The 19,473-nt window shown below is 58.1% G+C and overlaps 1 protein-coding gene across 1 annotated transcript; it reads right to left on the reverse strand.

Moving 5' to 3' along the window:
- Positions 1-2,350: 2,350 nt before the first annotated feature.
- Positions 2,351-19,173, reverse strand: UNC13D (unc-13 homolog D). Its single transcript, XM_054393842.1, has 32 exons — positions 19,117-19,173; positions 16,966-16,998; positions 15,521-15,628; positions 15,079-15,138; positions 14,793-14,859; positions 14,521-14,689; positions 14,130-14,174; positions 13,429-13,497; positions 13,193-13,262; positions 12,323-12,427; positions 11,895-11,987; positions 11,543-11,646; positions 11,160-11,277; positions 9,825-9,949; positions 9,474-9,564; positions 9,128-9,184; positions 8,627-8,724; positions 8,354-8,405; positions 7,897-8,027; positions 7,470-7,590; positions 6,813-6,956; positions 6,536-6,634; positions 5,559-5,765; positions 5,320-5,388; positions 4,903-4,982; positions 4,562-4,667; positions 4,417-4,488; positions 4,221-4,304; positions 3,812-3,932; positions 3,127-3,250; positions 2,565-2,770; positions 2,351-2,457 (listed from the first exon to the last, which is right to left on the reverse strand). The coding sequence occupies exons 1-32, from the start codon at positions 19,171-19,173 to the stop codon at positions 2,351-2,353; spliced, it is 3,192 nt and encodes a 1,063-aa protein (XP_054249817.1).
- Between the last annotated feature and the right edge of the window lie 300 nt (positions 19,174-19,473).

Here is a 19,473-nt window from a genome sequence, read left to right on the forward strand (position 1 = left end):
TTTTTTTCTCTGCAGAGCTATAAGGGGGGAGCCTGAAAGGAGTGATTTAAGCCAGCAAATGGCTTCCTTGTGAGCCAGCAGTGCCTTAATCCCTCCTGCCGTCGCTTCGATTGAGCCTGGCTGTGTCACACAGATACCAAAGGAGCTTTTTATTCCTTCCCCCACCCCCACAACGAAGGCTTGACCTGAACTGACCCAGCGGCTGCTCTGCCCACCGGGGAAGCAGCTGGTGCTCAGGCACCCGGGAGGGAGATGCTTTTAATTCCCCAGGGCACGGCAGCTCCCAGGGACCTGCTGCAGCTCCAACACAGCCACCTCCTGGCAGGATGGGAGCAGAGGGAGCTCCAGATTCACCATCAACAATAACTGCAGCTAAAACAAGCACCTAAACCCCCAGTAAATAGCAACCACCTGCCCTGCTGGGCACTTGTGCTGTGCCATCTGCCTCACCTCACATGCAATGCACCCCGAGGAGCTGCTCACTGCTTTGTGTTGTAGCCAGAGGATCCCAGGCCCCTGGCACAGGTTGGGGGCAATGCTGGGGACCTGGCTGCTGTGCCCGGGCTCTCAGCAGCCTGAAGCTCTGTGTGGTTTGGCTGATGGAGCTGCATTGCTCTTAGTTGCTGCCCAGGCTCCAGCAGGCACTTCAAGGTTGGTTTGATTGGTGATAAAACCAAACACCTGAGCTGTGCACGATTTAAAACAGGGGGGAAAAAAAAACCGACCACAGACCACAACAAAACACCCCAGCCATGAAGCCTGACTGACTGACTGCACAGCAAAGTGCCATCCCTGAGCTGGCAGTGCCAGGCTGGGCAGGGATGGCTTCTGCTCCTAGCCCCTCTCTCCCAGCACTGTGCAGCCCTTGTGGGGACATATCTGCCCGGGGATCTTTTTTTCATCACCATCCCCTGTGTGTCCTAAAAGCCTTTAGTGGTATCTTTTAAACCCCTACAGGTGTGGGGACTCCACCACTGCCCTGGGCAACCTGTTCCAGGGCTTGGCAACCCTTTTGGAGAAGAAATTGTTCCTCATGGCCAACCTAAATCTGCCCTGTGGCAACTTAAGGCCCTTTTCCCTTGTCCCATCACTTGTTACTTAGGAGATAAGACTGACCCCTACCTGGCTTCATCCTTTCAGGGCATTGTAGGGAGCCAGAAGGTCTCCCTTCTGCCTCCTTTTCTCCAGGCTGAACAACCCCAGCTCCCTCAGCCACTCCTCACAGGACTTGAGCTCTAGATCCTTCACCAGCTTTATTGCCCTTCTCTGGACACACTGCAGCACCTCAATGTCCTTGTAGTGAGTGGCCCAAAATTGAACCCAAGATTAGAGGTGCAGCCTCACCCATGCCCAGTACAGGGGGAGCTGTTTTGGTCCACAGCCAAGCCCTCACCAAATTTTTGGCTACTTACAGGAACCAGACAAGGCTGGGAGGGGAGGAAAAAGCAGCTGCCAGCTCCAGCCACTGCCAAGCCAGTGCTGCCAGTCCCTGTGCAAGGAACCTGGCTGTCCCCAGTGCCAGCACAGCTCTTCCCCAGTGGTACAGGGCTCCGATGGTCATGGTGGTGTTGGGTCTGCAATTGGACTCAATGACCTTTTTACCAAGTGAAACAATTCTGTGATCCCATCTCAACCTATTTCCATTGGGAAACAGACAAAACCCACTCATGTGCTGTCTGAAATCCCACAACTGGCTGCTCCCTCCCAGCTTAACCCTGGCAAGAGGGGCAGCCCCCCAGCTGCCTTGTTCCACCCTGCCCCCCTGCTGCCAGCCCAGGGTCCTTGCCCACAGCACCCCCTGCACAGACTCAGCCCCATGCAGCAGCTTTGGTGCTTTTAATTTAAAATAAGAGGCTTAACCAGGAGGAAAAAAAAAAAAAAAAAAAAGATAAATGGGGAAAAAACCAAAAAGGTAACAAAAAAAGGCAACAAAAAAGGCAGGTTTGGCCAGGGGCTGTTCCCACCCCAAATAAGTGATGATGCCTTCGCAGTGCCCTTGTGCAGGGTTGCAGACAGGAGGGTTGGGCACATGGCCAGGAGATGTGGCACTGGCAGTGAGAAGGTAATGGGGCACAGGCAGGGCCAGCCACACACTTTCATATCCCCCCCCCCCTCTTCCTCCTGTTAGTGTTGCTAGTGCAGAGAGGCAAAGAAATCCCCCAAAATACTGGGAGCCCCTTCTCCAGCCTCATGGGAGCTTTGCTGCCCACAGACAGGGGGTGGATGGGTGCTAGGGGGTGGTGAGGGGCACAGGGATCCCTGCAGACGTCTCCAGGTCCAGCCCTGGCAAAAGTCCTGTGGTCCCACTGGCTGGACCCCCTTGTTCCAGGACCCTCTTCCTCTGCCTCCCTCACTGGGTCTCCTTGGACTGCTTGGCTCGTTGCTTGCGGAGCTTCACGAAGGCCTGAGCCTCTTTGTCCCCCTTCCTGGACTCCAGCAGCTGCAGGATCTCATCTGCTGGAGAGGAGGGCAGTGACAGGGGGACGTACTCACCACAGCCCCCTGCCCACACCATGGGGTCTGCAGGGGCTCAGCAGGGTTCAGCCCAGCTTGGGGCCACGTACCGGTGGGTTTGGGGTGGGTGAGAGGGAGGCGGGTCTGGGGCACCCGTCCTGTGTCAGCTTGGTCCTCCTTGGCATCGAGGCCAGGCAGGTGGCAGAGGGGGAAGAAAGCTTCACCCTCCAGGTCGTTGGCCCCCAGCGTGTCGTAGTCAAACACAGTCAGCAGTAGGCAGGCCCCCTCCTGCCGGCACTTCTCAGGGGGGATCAAGCTGCAGGGGGTGGGATGTGGGGAACCATCACATGTCATCCTCTCCACCCCCAGATTCAACCTTCCCTCCAGGGACCAGAGAGGCTTCCCCAGGCTGATGTTCCCTACCACACTGCCCCCAGCTGCTTCAAAGCACAGGGCTCCAGCACAGCCTCACCCCTGCCTCTGAACCCCAGGGGTTTGGGGTGGCCCTACCCCAGCTCTCATCACAGGACCCCACGGCTGAGCCCCCAGTGGGGTGCCCGGATGAAATCCCAGTTCCTGGAGCAGCAGCCCCATAGTGGGGGCTTGGTTGAAGCGTGGAGGGTCTGGGGGGATCAGAGGGGAGTGGGGTGGTGGTTGTCAGCCCCTACATACAAGTCGAAGGCTTCATCGAAGAGGGGGTGCAGCTCGTTCCTCTTGCACTGGGTGTTCCTGGCCACCACCTCGGGGAACTCGTGCCGAGGCTCCAGGGTGAGCTGGACGAAGGGGTCACTCGAGCCTGGTGGGGTGCAGATATCAATCCCCTGCTGCCCTGACACACTGAGGGGGGTCAGGACACACTCACTGCCACCCCCTAACCCAGCCCAGCTCCTGGGAGGGCGCAGGAGCATCCCCAACACAGTCCACACAGCGATCTGCCTCCAGTGGCTGCAAGAGGAGCGACCTCTGCTGGCGATGTCCCCAAATGACAGCCAGTCCTCGAGACCGTCCGTCGCCCTCCCTGCTTCCTGGTTATTTCCCTGTCCCTGCTTCCTGGTTATTTCCCTGAGACATATCTGGAAAAACAGCCACCTGCCCTGGCTGCCGCCTTGTGCCCAAAAGGAAGGCAGCGGGAGGTGGGCACAGATTCCTGCCTGCCGCATCCCGTAGGATCACATCCAACCAGTGCAACGCTCCTCACTATTCCCCCAGATCCGCCTCCCTGGATGCAAAAGCAAATCAGGACACCGACACATGTCCTCTTGCTCCAAGCACTGCCAGCAGCTCTCCTATTAAGGACCAAGGACAGGGGGTCCATGGCGGGGGGGTTGCTGGGGCTCCCCAGCCCGCTCACACCCACCGTTGGAGTCCAGCGGGATGAGGTTGGCAGCGTTGAGCACTTCCACGCGGAGCTTCTGCTCCGAGGGGCGGTACAGGGCTTTGATGGTCACCGCTCCGTACTTCTCCGAGCTGGTGTCCCGCTGAGCAGAGGGGACAAGAATGAGGCTGCTGCCTGCTGGCATGCTCGTGGGAGGGGATGCCCAGCGTCTGGAGGAGGCTGAGTGGGCATCTTTGGGCTGATGGGCACCCTCTGGTACTCAGTTGAACCCTCTCCTGCTCACTGCTGGGGCAAAACCAGCCCCAACAGCCCCAGGACTGGGAGGGTGGTGGGCAAATCCCATGTTTCCACAGGCAGGCTGTGCCAAGTAGCATCATGTGGGCAAGGGTGGCATGTGGGAAGGGGCTGAGGGCACCACCCTGACTCCTACCTGCTGCTGGATCCTGTTGCTGAAGTATTTCTGGATGAGTTTGCGGCTGGTGGCGGAGCAGAGGGCCAGGTGGGTCTCCAGTGACTGTGGGGAGGACAAGAGGTGATGATTAAGCCCACAGCCCAGGGATGCCCTCCCTGGAGAGCACCCAAATGAAACCCTTGGGGACCCTCCCTTAGTTCCAGCACCCTTGTACCAGGAAGGTTGAGGTGTGGAGGGTTTCCAGTGGCAGTCCACAGCCCTCAGCATGGAAGCACAGCTCCAGGCTCTGGGGAGAAGGTTGTTGTTAGCTGACAGCCAAACACCCATCCCTGCTGGGGACCTCTTGTCCTCTCCAGTACCTTCAGGGCACAGTGCAGCTTCTTGCAGTGCTGGATCGAGGGGACCTGCTGCCCTGTGGCTGCTGACAGCACGGCCAAGGTGTGATGCCAGAGGAGAGTGAGGAGGCTGCAGGTGCAAGGGAGGAAGGCTGTGAGTAGGGGTCCAGGGGGATTGGGCTGAGGGGAGGGTTGGTCTTTGGCTGAGGAGCTTTGCAAAGCCCCAGAGGGAACCATCTGGTCCCACTGGCCTGAGCAGCCAGGCCCAAAGTGGGATGTCCCCAAACCCCATGGGGCTCAGGGGGGGACACTCCTGCTGAGGGATGAAGCTGCTGCTGCCCTCCACTGTGCCTCCTTAAGGTCACCTTTTGAAATTCTCCTGGACCAGATGCTCATTGAGATACTGCAGCTCTGACTCCAGGAACTTCATGAGTGGGATGATGGACTGCAAGAAGAGGACAGGAGGTTGAGGAGAGCAGGATGAGGTGTATCCAGTAGGACACAGCACAGGGAGAGGTGGAGTGCCAGAGGTAGCAGGGCATGGGGGGTCTGGAGGGGCTGCTCCTCACAGTGACACATGGGCACTGTATCTGGTCTGGTCCTGATGCAAACTTGGGCATCAAATGAAGCAGCTGGGCTTCACCACTGGTGTGTCCCAAGCCTGAGGCACTGGGAATGCAGAGGTGGGGAAGGGTGATGGGAGCCTTCACCAAGCAGAAGGCCAGGTTTATTCACAACTGCCCAAAACAGAAGTTCCATGAGGATCCAGACCAGGTACTTACATCCTCAGGTTCCTGGGTGTCATTGGAAGAGGAGAGCTCCTGGATGTGCCTGGCAATGCCCTTTTCCAGCTGTTGGAGAGAAATGCACAAAGGCACTTGGGCTTTGCCCTCTGCATGAGCCTCCCCATGCCTGGGTCCACTTTGTCTCCACCCCAGGAGCACTGTGGGCTGCAGGTCCCTTTGGGTGAAACCTCTTTGGGTCAGGCGAGGGCCAAGAAGGGTTAGCAGCAGGTGGTCACCTTGGTGGCCAGGGCTTGCACCACATCTTGGATCTCGTGGTCCAGGCAGGAGATGGTGCTGTCCAGCTGGCAGTGCAGAGTGTGCTGGAACTGCTGCTGGGCAATGACATCCCCTGTGCGCTGCTCTAGCTGGGCCCAGTCCAGCTGTGATGGCAGCTTCAGGATCAGCAGCCGCAGCTGCTTGATGTTGTTCACCACAATGCAGAGCTGGGGGAGATTGGTTTGCCTCAGGGTGTCTCACACCCCCTGGTGCCTCCCCTGCCAGCTCCAGCTCCATCTTTGTCCACATTCTCACCTCCATCTCTATCTTCACCCCCATCATCATCCTTGTCCCCATCCTCATTCTTATCCTCATCTCCACCTCCATCCTTCTCCACATCCCCCTCTCCATCTCCTCATCCCCACCCTCATCCTCAACCCCATTCTGATTCCTCATCCCTATCTCCATCCCCATCCTCCTCCACCTCCTCCACATCCCCATCTCCATCCTTCTCCTCATCCCCATCTCCATCCTCCTCCACATCCCCATCTCCATCCTCCTCCACATCCCCACCCTCATCCTCCTCCACATCCCCACCCTCATCCTCCTCCACATCCCCACCCTCATCCTCAACCCCATTCTGATTCCTCATCCCTATCTCCAACCCCATCCTCCTCCACCTTCTCCACATCCCCATCTCCATCCTCCTCCACATCCCCATCTCCATCCTCCTCCACATCCCCATCTCCATCCTCCTCCACATCCCCATCTCCTCATCCCCACCCTCATCCTCAACCCCATCCTCATCCCCATGCCCATCCTCCTTACACCATTCTCCTCCTTTTCCAGGATTACAGCTATCAGGGACCAAGTGATCTGCATGCACCCCAAACTTGGGATGTCACCTGGGTGCTCAGCAGCTCATCTCCCACTCTGCACCAAACCCATGGCCAGACCCTGCCCCTCCTTAAGCTCTGGCCCCTGCCCTGACACCAACCCTGTTGGCTGCTTCAGCCTCCTTCTGCTCGCTCAGTGCCAGAGCCTCAGCCCTCTCCTTGATGAGCCTGCAGTACATCAGGGCAATCTTGCACATGTCCTGCAGGATAGAGAAGAAGCCAACCAGACTAAGATGGGCAGTGTGGGGACCACTGTGGGACCAGGGCACCCTGCTCCCTCAGTGTGGGACATTGGCCCCTCTCTATTGGGACCTATCTCCAAGAGCAGGAGAGGAAACTCGTGGGCTGCATCTGCCAGCAAGGGCTCAGGGTACAAACCTCCACCAGCTTCACCATGATCATGAAGGCTTCCTCAGGGTCTGGCCAGTTGAGTTGCTGCCAGGTCTTCACTATCTGGGCATAGCAGGTGGAGAGGTCAACAGTGGATGTGCTGTGCTTGTTGTGCTCCCCAAAGGGTGTCAGCTGAGAGGGCAAAGGAAATGCAGCTTAGCTTGTGCAGGAAGAAGCCACCCCAGACAGGACAGCTGCTGCTTTGCCTCAGGGCTCTCTGGCCCATCATCAGCTCCACATACACCAATGTCATCACCCAGTCACTATGGAGGGTGGAGGAGATGAAGATGGATGGAGCAGCCTGAGGTCCCTGCATCAGGCTGTGCCCCATCACATTCCAGCCCAGTGTTGTTGGACCACACTGAAGCAAAGGAGATGCCCACAGCATGGCCTAAGTGCAGGCTCATCAGCTGGCTTGGGCTGCCAGAGAGGGTGGAGGGAAGGGGCATGGGGATGCAGAGCGGGGCCAAAGTGGGATGAACTGGTCCCAGGGACCACATCCTTTGTGATACATTTGGGAGTGGAACTAGCTTGCTCCTTGTAGCAAGGCAGCTACATGGTGGCCTCAATGCTCTGCGGCACAGCAGCAAGGAGTGGAGGGAGCTGGAGTGTCCCCAGGGGAGGGATGTTGTCCTCCTGAGTTACCTGGTCCATCTGGACAGCTCTCTGTGCCCTCTCCAGTGCAATGGTGTAGGCCTTCTGCAGCCACTTGGGCACAGCTTCCTTGAACCACTGGTGGAAATTGCTCAGAGCCAGAGGCTTATCCCTGGGGATGAAGGCACCAGCTTATCCAGCTGCACAGCAGTGGCATGGGGCCATCACCACAAACTGCACTGAGGCAGAGGGATGTAGCACCATGCTGAGCAGAAACCCTTCCCTGCTCTGGAAGTTGAGGTTTCCACCAGCCTTGCTCAGAGACAAGCCTGAAACCCTGCTGGTGATGCTCCCATTGACACCAGGCACCAACAGCCTGCTCTGCCTTGGGTGCCACTAGTGATGAGGGTGAATGGGAAGGATTTGGAGTTCCTCTCAGTGAAGTGCTCAGCACCTCCCCTCTCTCTGGCTTGGGTACCTGTTTGGGAGGAAGTTCTTCATCCGATAGAGCTCCTGCAGGTTCATGTAGAGCTGGAAAAGGCTCTCGGCTGTGGGCTTGGACATGCTGCTGTCCACCTGGTGCAGCTGCTCCTGGACATGCTCTGAGACCTGGCAGTGAGCAAGGGAAGAGAGGACAGCCCTTGGTGAGGGTCTGGATGGGGAGGCTTGGTGTGCTAGGGGCTTTCTGGAGCCATGGGGTGAGGGTTGGCTCAGGGGACTCCTCTGCCTTTTGGGTGGCCTTTCAGATTGGTTAGGTCAGGCAAGCAGGTGACAGGCATGCAGGGAAAGATGAGGAGAACTTCCCTGGAGAATTTCCCTGGCTTGCTCCCTTTTCAGGCTTGCAACAATCAGTTGCTACCTGGAGGGTGGCCAAAAACCTCAACCTGACCTTAGACCATAGTTCCACAAGTGCAGAGCAGCCCAGGCTTGCTCACCAGGCTCTCCAGCTCCAAGTAGGCAATGAAGAAGACGTTCAGCTTCAAGGTGCTGTAAGAGAGAAACGAGGAGTCAGGAGCCTGCCAGCCCCAGCCCAGCAAACCCTTCAAGGTCATGATCTTGTCATAAGGGCAAGGACAGTGCAGCTCTAAGAAGCAGAGGTGGGACCACAGGTGCTTATCTGTAGAGCCCAAGGGATGAGGCATCAAAGTGCCCTGCTGCTCTTGATCCCAAGGAAAGTAGATGGGGGAGGATCAAGCTCTGAAACCTACCTGATGAAGAATTTATTCCAGATTTTCTGGCACTGCTGGAGATCTGCTATCACCTCCAGGAGGAGTCTGGACAAGGCTCTGCCATTCTCCTCCATGCTCTGCAAGGGAAGGAGTAGCTTGTTTTGAATGCTCAGTGATCTGGGCTCTGCTCTGGTTTATTTCTATGATTTGTTCTTGTGGAGCAGCACTGTAGCATTGGATGCACATTGGGTGCACCAAGAAGTCATCACTAACATCCACTGTCACCTTGTGCTCAGGTGGCTGGGCTGGGGACCACCTCCTCTTCTCCTGAGCATTGCACCAGGGCCATAATGCAACCTCAGCAGCTGCAGGTACCATGGCTCATGGTATTTGTTAGTTGGAAACCCAAATGTCTTGACTGCATCAGCAAACTGGAGCAGCTTTGTCTCTCAGTCTTATCTTCCCACTCCCTCACATCTCCCACCCTAAGCCCAGCAAATTGCTTCTTGTCATATCAGAGAGACACAGATGGGAACTGACCTTCACCATGGGCTTGAGGTGCTGCTTCTTCATGTGAAACCACTCTGTCGTGCCTGACTGCAAGAGAGGAGTCCTGTGATGGTAGGGAAGCAGGAAGAGCAGAGCCATCTCTGTCACCCCCTTCACTCTCCCTGTACCCTCAGTGTGGCCAGGATCCAGCTCCATATGGTGGGAACCACAAGCTGGCACCACTGGGTTGAAGAGGGGGCAGATATTTTCACCTCCTGTGGTGACCTGTGTGGCTTTGCTGAGCTGTGGGCATTGGGCTGGAGATGGATGGCCAGGGAGAGCTACAGGGTCCCACCTCCCTGGGGCTGAGGAGGGGGAGGCCCTATGGTCCTGCTACCTTCAGCGCTGTGGAGACCATCTGGGTGAGGTCAGGGCTGGGTGTGCACAGCTCGTGGAAAGCTTTCATTTTGCACATCTGGACCAGGACCCTGCAAAGCAAGAACCTCAAGTGAAACCAAACATTGACTCCTAAGAAACAACCACCTCCACCCCTGCAGATCCTGCTCAGACAAACCTTCCCCTCCCAGCTACAAGCCCCCTGGGGAGACCAGAATGAGCAACAGGGCAGGACAAGTGTCACAACAGCCTAGGAGGGGGAAGAAAGGGCTCCTGTGGGGTTTTGCTCAAGTCCATCATGGTGGCCAAGCCATCCAGCCCCAGGGGCAGCTGACAGTGGTGATGCACTCACCGGAGCAGGGACTGGAGCCTCTCCATCGACCTTGGGACAGAGAGGGGGAAGATGATCCGGTACCTCCGGATGAGGGACACCCCGTAGGCCAGCAAGGACTGGAAGGACTCTGCCAGCTCTGCTTTCTGGGGAGAAGGAAGGAAGCATGCATTGTCCTCAGAGATGTCCCACAGAGATGCCTGCAGGACCATGGCATGGTGGTGGAGGCAGCTGGGGGCTCCTGCTCCTTTCCAGCCTGCTCCAGGGATGGAAAACCCTCCTGACAGTCTGGAGATGCTTTAGTCTGGAGGGAGACCTCATTGCTCTTTACAGCTCCCTGAAAGGAGGTCAGACTGTGGTGGGGTTTGGTCTCTTCTCCCTAGGATCAGGTGATAGAAGGAGAGGAAATGGCCTGAAATTGTGCCAGGGCAGGTTTAGTTTGGAGATTGGGAAAAATTTCTTTGCTGCAAGAGTGGTCAGGGATTGGGAAAGGCTGCCCAGAGAGGTGGTGGAGTCCCCATCCCTGAGGATGTTCAAGAATTGTGTGGCCATGGCACTTGGGGACATGGTTTAATGGCCATGCTGCTGTTGGGTTGATGGACTCTATGACCTTAGAGGCTTTTCCTACCCAAACAGTTCTATGGTTCTGATTCTTCTGGTAACTTCTTCCTGGAGGGGCTGAACTGAGCTTTGTGCTTAAACCTTGCTGCTGGGCATGAAAACCTCCAAGTGTCAGCAGGATGCTGGGGTGTCCCAGGAAAATGGGCAGGGAAAAGCAGGAATTTGGTTCATTTTGCAGGGGGTGTCATTGACTCAATGGCAGCAATGGAGGAGGGGGATGCTGGTGCAAGTGGTAAGGGCTTCTCCATGGGGAAGGGGAACAAATCACGAGAGCAAAGGGGATCCCTGACCCAGGTCTCTGTGGCTGGTTTTCCCCAGAAATGCCTTCCAGCTGCTGCAGCAGCCCTGGATCACACCAGCTCCTGCCCTTCCTGGAAGACATGGAGGGAAACAGTCCTGGGAGCTGGGAGGAGAGGCTTGGGGTTGGGTGCCTGGGACACATTTCCCTGATGATGAGGGGTAAAGGCTTCAAACTGGAAGAAGCTGGATTTAGATTAGACATTAGAAGGAAATTCTAATGGTGAGGGTGGTGAGACACTGGAACAGGCTGCCCAGAGAAGTTGTGGAGGCTCCAACCTTGGAAGGGTTCAAAGCCAGGTTGGAAGGGCCTTGAGCAACCTGGTCTAGTAGGACCCATGGCAGGGGGGTTTGGAACTAGATGATCTTCAAGGTCCTATCCAACCCAAACCATTCTAGGGTGCTATGACCCTCCCCACAGGGTGCTGCAGCCCTCACCTGCTCTGGCCTCAGGCGCTCCTGTGCCCACTGGTACTCGATGCTGGTGATCTGGTGCAGCAGGCAGCTGCTGTTGAACTCGAGGCTCTGGTAGAGTTTGCTGTATGCCAGCCACTGCCTGGGGAGGATGAGAGGCTGGGCTGAACCCTGGGGGCTGGGGCCACCCAGGGGTCAGCCTGAAGCTGCCCATCCGTGGCTACAGCTGGCACAGCAAAGGCAGGACCCAGACCTCCTGCTGCTGTTTGGGGCAGGAGGCAATTCCTTCCATGCTGAGCTCATGGGAGAGATTGGCTACAGGCAAATGGCCCCAAGGAAGGTGCTGGGGCTCATGATCCCCAAAGCTATGATCTGCATCATGGCTGCCTGGGCATGGGGGTACTCACGCCATGACCTGGTGGAAGTCAGAGAGATCCTTCTGCGTGGCATGGAGGTACAGCACGGTGCTGGCATGTCTGCTCAGCTCCCCGTCCCAGGAGATGCTGCCAGCCTGGGAGGGTGCAAAAGGAGGGTGATGTGTCCTGGAGCAAGCTGGGCTGAGCCAGGAGAGGGGCAGACACCTGGACAGAGCGTTTGCAGGACCACAAGAGGAGGGGATGCTCCATAAGGATGCCAGGCATGGGCAGGCATCATCGTGACCCTCCTCCCCGTCACACTGCAGTGTGTCAGGTGTGATGGCTCCAAAGGAAGCCCTCACCCCAGCCCAGCTACTGGAGAGGTGGTTCTCCCCCTTGGTACCTGGTGCTGGAGGATCTCATAGGACACCATCTGCTGCAGGAGGTGGCGATGCACAGTGTAGCTTGGCTGTGTCCGGCTGCTGGTGGTGGCCCTCTGAAGGGACAAGGCAGAGAGGTTGCACCCATGACTGCCTGACCATGCAGGGATGCAGCCAGAGAGTGAGGGGACAGGAACCCAAAACACATGGGGCCAGGAATCCTGTCTGAAGCTGAGCCAAGGGGTGCAGGTGCACCAGTAGCAGGACCTCCATGCTGGCATGGAGATCAGGGGAGGGTTGAGCTGGCTTCCAGCACACTCAAAACCTGGTGCTGGCACCTCTGGTCCTGGGACAGGGATGTATGATGCCAAAGTGGGCCCTGAGGGACAGGCAAGCTGCTCCATCCTGCCAAGGCTGTGGAAAAGGACCTCCTCAACTCAACTCCTCTCACCTTCTTGTGAGTCAGCAGGAACTGCAGGTGGCACTGTCCTCGGTTGGGGTAGGTCTCTGTCCGTGGCTCCAGCTGGTACCAGCAGTCAACCCAGCAGTGCAGGTCCTGCATGCACACAGGCAAGGGTGAAGCCCTGGGCAGCCTTCCCAGGGGAAGGATCCTGCTCGGGGGTCAGGTCTCATGGCATTAACAGGGCAGGAAGAGGCTGTGCTGGGAAGCTCTGACATTGCATTAGAAGAATTATTTATCATCCCTGAGCGAGTCATTGGAGTTTCTGGGGCCTCTGCCACCCAACTGAGGGACCTGGCAGCCGCTTGTGGCTCTGAGCTGGGACCCTGGCAGGGGTCAGCTCGTGTTGCTGTGGGGCTTGGATCTTGCCCAGGTCCTGAGGGGTTTAACCAAGTGCCTGGGGAGCTGCTCAGAGAAGGGGAGGCACCGTGGAGCTGAGTTGCTCATGGAAGAGGAGGCACCGTGGAGCTGAATTGCTCAGAGAAGGGGAGGCACCGTGGAGCTGAATTGCTCAGAGAAGGGGAGGCACCGTGGAGCTGAATTGCTCAGAGAAGGGGAGGCACCGTGGAGCTGAGTTGCTCAGACAAGAGGAGGCACCGTGGAGCTGAGTTGCTCATGGAAGAGGAGGCACCGTGGAGCTGAATTGCTCAGAGAAGGGGAGGCACCGTGGAGCTGAATTGCTCATGGAAGAGGACCGTGACTGATTGCTCAGAAGGAGCACGTGAGTTGCTCAGAGGAGAGGAGGCACCGTGGAGCTGAATTGCTCAGAGAGAGGAGGCACCGTGGAGCTGAGTTGCTCAGAGAAGGGGAGGCACCGTGGAGCTGAGTTGCTCAGACAAGAGCAGGCACTCTGGAGCTCACCTTCAGGCGCAGGACCACATTCCCCAGGAAATCGTCCTGCCCTTTGTCCTTGCGAGCGTCTTTAAAGATCCTGAAAGACGCCAAGGAAGGAGGGGATGGAAAGGTTTCCTGCAGCCCCCAGCCGTGGCCAGGACAGACCTGCCACCCTCTCCCCTTCCAGAGGCAATTTTTAAACCCCAGCAGGCAAATCAGCATTTCCCAAACCCTCTTTCCTCAGAAGCCACACCAGCACCAACCGTTTGAGGCCGTGGAGATCTGTCAGCTCCCCCAGCTTGTGCCGCACCGACTCCACCACGTCCGAGTCCCTGTGTGGGTGGGCAGAGAAACCCACCAGGAGGGAAAGGACCACACTGAGGTGGCTGCAGAACTGTTCATGGGCTTGCAGTGACAGTGGAGAGAAGGGAAGGTGCTGCTGGGAGGGAGTGTGTTGGGACTGAGGCCACCCCAAAAGCAGTTGTCCAGCCGTGAGCTGCAGGCTGCAGGTGTGTGGCTTCTAAACAAAACCAGGGCTCAGGATCACAGTCCCACAGTCTCACAGTGTATCAGAGGTTGGAAGGGATCTCAAGAGATCATCAGGTCCCACCCCCCTGCCAGAGCAGCATCACTTAAGGTAGTCTGCACAGGAATGCATCCAGCTGGGTTTGGAAAGTCTCCAGAGGAGCTCCACAACCTCCCTGGGGAACCTGTTCCAGGGCTCTGTCACCCTCACTGTAAAGAAGTTTCTCCTTATGTAGAGGTGAAATCTTCTATGGGATCAGTCCTGCCTGGGCTCTCTCTGCTCACTCTGGATGCATCCTGCTGATGGTGGGGGGGAGAGGGGTCCCCAGCTGCTTTCTGGGGCTTTTTAACAGGTGCAGATCGAAGAACTACCCCAAGGAGCCTCCCAGGACACAGGGATGTGGGTTGGGGTCACTGGCTGGGGGATGCTGCTGCTCACCACATGTCCAGGTGGAAGCTGGCTGTCTCCACGTCTTCAAACTCCCTGTAAGGCACCAGTGGGATGCTGTTACTGGAGCAGCATCCCAAGGGATGGGCAGCGAGCAGGCAGGACAGCTGGGAATCACAGTCAGGCAGCCCCTCCTCTGGGGAGACCCCAAACCACCCCACACAGCCTGGGCAGGTGGTGGGAGAGCCCCGAGGGAAGCATTTTGCCACACTTCTGTTTTTCACCTCCCTGGACCTGCTGCATGGATCAGACCAGAAGCCTGGCAAGTCCCAGGGGGCATCACCTGGTGGGGGTGAGTGGTGAACCTCCCTATCCATCCCTGAGAGCCCTGGGAACCCCCTGCAGCCCCCCCAAAGAGCAGTTCCAAGGGGTGACAGATTACAGGATAAAGGTCTCGTCCCACACAGGGCTGAGGGTCTGGCTTATGACTTGTGTGCGATGGATCTGGTCTTCAGGGATGAGATCTTTGACCACAGCCTTCATCCTCTTCTTGTGGGCTGGTCCCTGGCTCTTGGTGTCGATGCCCAGCAGGCAGTAAGGGTCACTGAACCCTGTGAGGGGGGAGGGCTGCAGTCAGCAGCAGCAGCAGCAGCTGTCCCTTCCCCCATGGGCCACCCTCCTGTCCCCACTTACCACTGACATTTCCCTACTTACCACTGACATCTTTACCCAAAATCCCCTTGGCTTCCTTCACTGTGGCTTTCAGGCAGAAAATTGGGCTCTGGAAGGGTGATTAATGTGTTGGGGGGGTGGGGGAGGGGGTCACCAGTCCTCTGAGGAGGGATGGGGCTCGGGCAGGTTCACATCATCAGCTGCTGCTCAGGCCAGCAAACAGCTCACAGCCTGGGGCACCCCAAAGCACAACCAGGGGATACCATGGCCCCCCAGCATCACCCACTGGGCTGCAGCATACTGGGGAGACACCACCCCCCCTGCATACCTCCAGTTCCTTGACCTGTTGCATGATGACTCTGTGCTCCTCTGCATCCATGCCAAAAGCCTGTGTAGATACCAGGGCAAATAAATGCTGCTGCCCCATGAACATGGCTGGAGAGCAGCCAGGGGCTTTCCTCTGCTCCCTGGGAGCCAGCTGCAGCTCAAGAGGAGAGGAGAGGAACAAAGAGGCCAGCAGAAGGGCTGGGGACCAGCTGAAAGCTCTCCAGGGAGAGCCTCCTTCCCACCATCCCAAGCCTAAGGGAAATAGTTCTCCCTCAGGCTGATATTTCCCAGCCAGGAGCTGTCCCCTTGCCCTGCTGCTTCATCTTTGAAGGTGCTCATGAAGAACTCCCTCTGAGTGTAGCCCACCCCAGCCCCTTTAGCTGGGAGGCTGCACATGTCAGGGGATAGGTTTTGGGGACCCCATCAGTGAGGTGGGGACTCACCTTCTGCACGTAGGCGTAGAGCTCCTGGGAGTCGGCGATGTGGTGGTGCTCAGGCTTGCCCAGGCGGTGCAGGATGGTGTAGAGGACCTCCTCATAGAGCAAGGTCAGCTGCAGAGGGAGCATGGACACCCCTTGTGGGGTCAGGCCGGCAGTGACTTGCTCCATGCATCCCCCAGGGCCAACAGGTCGTTCCCTCCCAGCTTCCCAGGCTCCTCACCAGCCCCTCTGCATCCTCACCAGCCCCTGTTGCATCCTCACCAGCCCCTCTGCATCCTCACCAGCCCCTCTGCATCCTCACCAGCCCCTGTTGCATCCTCACCAACCCCTCTGCATCCTCACCAGCCCCTGTTGCATCCTCACCAGCCCCTCTGCATCCTCACCAGCCCCTCTGCATCCTCACCAGCCCCTCTGCATCCTCACCAGCCCCTGTTGCATCCTCACCAGCCCCTCTGCATCCTCACCAGCCCCTCTGCATCCTCACCAACCCCTCTGCATCCTCGCCAGCCCCTGCTGCATCCTCGCCAGCCCCTCTGCATCCTCGCCAGCCCCTCTGCATCCTCGCCAGCCCCTGTTGCATCCTCACCAGCCCTTCTGCATCCTCACCAACCCCTCTGCATCCTCACCAACCCCTCTGCATCCTCACCAGCCCCTGCTGCATCCTCACCAACCCCTCTGCATCCTCACCAACCCCTCTGCATCCTCACCAACCCCTCTGCATCCTCACCAGCCCCTGCTGCATCCTCACCAACCCCTCTGCATCCTCACCAGCCCCTCTGCATCCTCACCAGCCCCTCTGCATCCTCACCAACCCCTCTGCATCCTCACCAACCCCTCTGCATCCTCACCAGCCCCTGCTGCATCCTCACCAACCCCTCTGCATCCTCACCAACCCCTCTGCATCCTCACCAGCCCCTCTGCATCCTCACCAACCCCTCTGCATCCTCACCAACCCCTCTGCATCCTCACCAACCCCTCTGCATCCTCACCAGCCCCTCTGCATCCTCACCAGCCCCTGTGCATCCTCACCAGCCCCTCTGCATCCTCACCAACCCCTCTGCATCCTCACCAACCCCTCTGCATCCTCACCAGCCCCTGTGCATCCTCACCAGCCCCTGTGCATCCTCACCAACCCCTCTGCATCCTCACCAACCCCTCTGCATCCTCACCAACCCCTCTGCATCCTCACCAGCCCCTCTGCATCCTCACCAACCCCTCTGCATCCTCACCAACCCCTCTGCATCCTCACCAACCCCTCTGCATCCTCACCAGCCCCTGCTGCATCCTCACCAGCCCCTGCTGCATCCCTCCCAGCATCCAGCCCTGCCTGCCCACCACTGCCTGTCCCTGGGGAGCATCTTCAGGAGCTGAGCTGTGTCCCCAAGCCTCAGTGCTTCTGCCACCCTCCAGTGCCACCAAGGGAGGCTGTGGTGGGGCCATGCTCGTACCTCTGTCTTGGTGAACCGGTGGGACAGATCCATCTAGAGGAAGGAGAGAAGCAGAGAGGTTTCCCGTCAGGCTTCATGGTAGAAGGTGGTTTTAGGAGGAAACCACAGCTGGGCAGGGCAGGCAGCATGGGGTGGCATCAGGGTGGGATGCTGTGACACCCCACAGATGCCCTGTGGCTCAGGGACCACTTCCTCCATCACTGACCAGCAGAAGAACAAAAGAGCATTGCCTGCAAGCCCCATTAACTGAGGAGGGGGCAGACAGGATGCCAACAGCAATTTAGTGGAACCCATAAGAGGCTTTAAAAGTCAGCTGCCTGCCAACAGAGCTGCTTGCTGGCCTGGCCAGGCCCAGCAGGACCAGCCTGGAGAGCAAGGCAGCCAAGGGAGAGGGCAGGTGGCCAAAGTGCAGCGAGGAGCTGCCAGTGGGGCAAGGCAGCTATGGGCAAGGAGGCACCACAAAGCCATTGGGGTTGGTGATGAGGCCCCTTGGGGCCCCTTTCTGCTTTGCCCCAGAAAGCAAAACAAGCACTGCAGCAGCAGTGCACTGCTCCTGGCTGAGCTGGAGGACCACTCCCCACCTGAAGGCTAACCAGCAACAGCCTTTACTTCCCAAAAGGCAATGAAATGGAAACAATGAGGCACAGCTGAGCTCTGGTGGTGCTGAGCCCTGGGGCTGGCTGGGGGGTCCTGCTGCCCACACAACCCCTATCATCCCCTGCCTCAAATGTCAGCTCCTACTCATCTCAGCTCCATGTGGGTCTAGCTTGCATCAAACCACCTCTGGCAAAAAAAAAAAAAAAACACAAACCTTTGCCCTGGCAGATGCCAGACCTCACCCTGTCCTCACCCTGATGCTGAGCCCATCCTGTATCTGCTTCCCTAACCAGGGGCTGGATTTGGCCACCACCACAGCTGAGCACCTCACTCCTGCCATGCAGTGTGGCTGGGTGACAGTGAGTTTGCCACCACCATGAGCCAGGTGATACAGCTGGAAGGAGGGGGACCAAAGCCTCTGTGCCATCCACCACAGCTCCTAGTGCTGGAGCCTCTGGAATTGGAAGGGGGACAACACCAAAATCCAGAATGGAAATGTTTGAGATTAATGTGGCCCTCTCTGTGCCAAGGGGTCTACATGGGTCACCCCTCCCAAGCAGGGCTGGACAGACAGCCAGCCAGGCCCTACCTGTGGGTCAGCCCAGGCTATGAAATGACCTCAGGAGCCCCCTGATGGAGAAAGAAACCCAAACACCCCCGAGGTGGAACATTAACATTTGCTTCTGGCAAATCTGAGGCTGGCATAATCCCCTGGCCATCTGGACTGAATTCAACTCTTCCACCCTCCTGCTCCCCCATCTGTGCACGGGACTGGCTAAGCTAAAGCTGGCCTGAGCCACCAGGATGTGTTTACTGCTGCTAATCCCCACACCAAGAGCCCAGCCCAAATCCACCAGCAGTGCTTAAACCCAGCTCCAGTTCGACCACCAGCAGCCCCCCTCCAGCAGCCTGCTGGCTGTGGCAGTGCTGTCAGTGCAGGATGCCAGGCTGGCTGTGGAGATGGTGACAGAAGGGAGGACAAATCCCTGCATGAGAGGACAGCACCAGGACAGGTCATCCCTGGAGTGCAGCACAGGGGATCCTGCCCACTTGCTTCCCTGCCTGCAGAGCTGCAGGTTCCATCTCCATGGGGGCAGACACAGTGACACCATCTGTCCAGCCTCTGCAGAGGAAGTCAGATGGGTTGGGTTGGCCAAGAGCAGGGTTTGGGGGGGATCTGCTGGCAGAGCAGATCCCAGAGGTGCTGGGAGGCACTGGGCAGCTGTGGCCAAGCTAAAAGGGGACCCTTAGTGCCAGCAGAGAGCTGCAGCTCACCCCAGACGCATCCCTTGGTGTGCGTTTGGATGGCTGTGGTACCCACACATCCCCACCCCCACTCTTTGCTCACCCTTGGAAACCATCCCAGCTGGGACAAGGACTTGGTCTCTTTTTTCTCATTCCCCTTTAACAACCTCAGCACCAGCTCTGCACCCTGGGCTGCTCTGGGCACAGCTGCCCAACTTCATTGCTGTACCCCAAACACCTTCCCTGGCCCCGAACACCTTCCCCAGCCCCAGACACCTCCCCCAGCCCCACGGGGCCAAGGCCACCTACCTCGGGGCTCTCGTCCCCAGGGAGGGTCCCCACGGGGGTCTCATGAGCAGCAGCCATGGTGGGGGGTGGCTGGGGCAGGGCAGAGGCTGCAGCTCCGGGTGCCACTGCCGCCCCGGGTGCCGCTGCCGCCCCGGGTGCCGCTGCCGCCCTGCCCCTGGCTCGCATGCTCAGAGGAAACCACAGCCCTTATCTGCCCCTGGCCGCCTCAGGGAGCGGAAGCACACACAGGGCCTCCTTCCAGAGCAGCACAGGGACACAGGCACCCTCCTTCTGCTTCCCACCACCCCCCTCCTGCATGGACAGCCCCCTGGAGATGGGCGTCCGTGGCACGGGTGGGGCGAGAGGAAGATGTCACCT

Source organism: Indicator indicator, chromosome 29 (assembly GCF_027791375.1).
Source record: "Indicator indicator isolate 239-I01 chromosome 29, UM_Iind_1.1, whole genome shotgun sequence".
NCBI lineage: Eukaryota > Metazoa > Chordata > Aves > Piciformes > Indicatoridae > Indicator > Indicator indicator.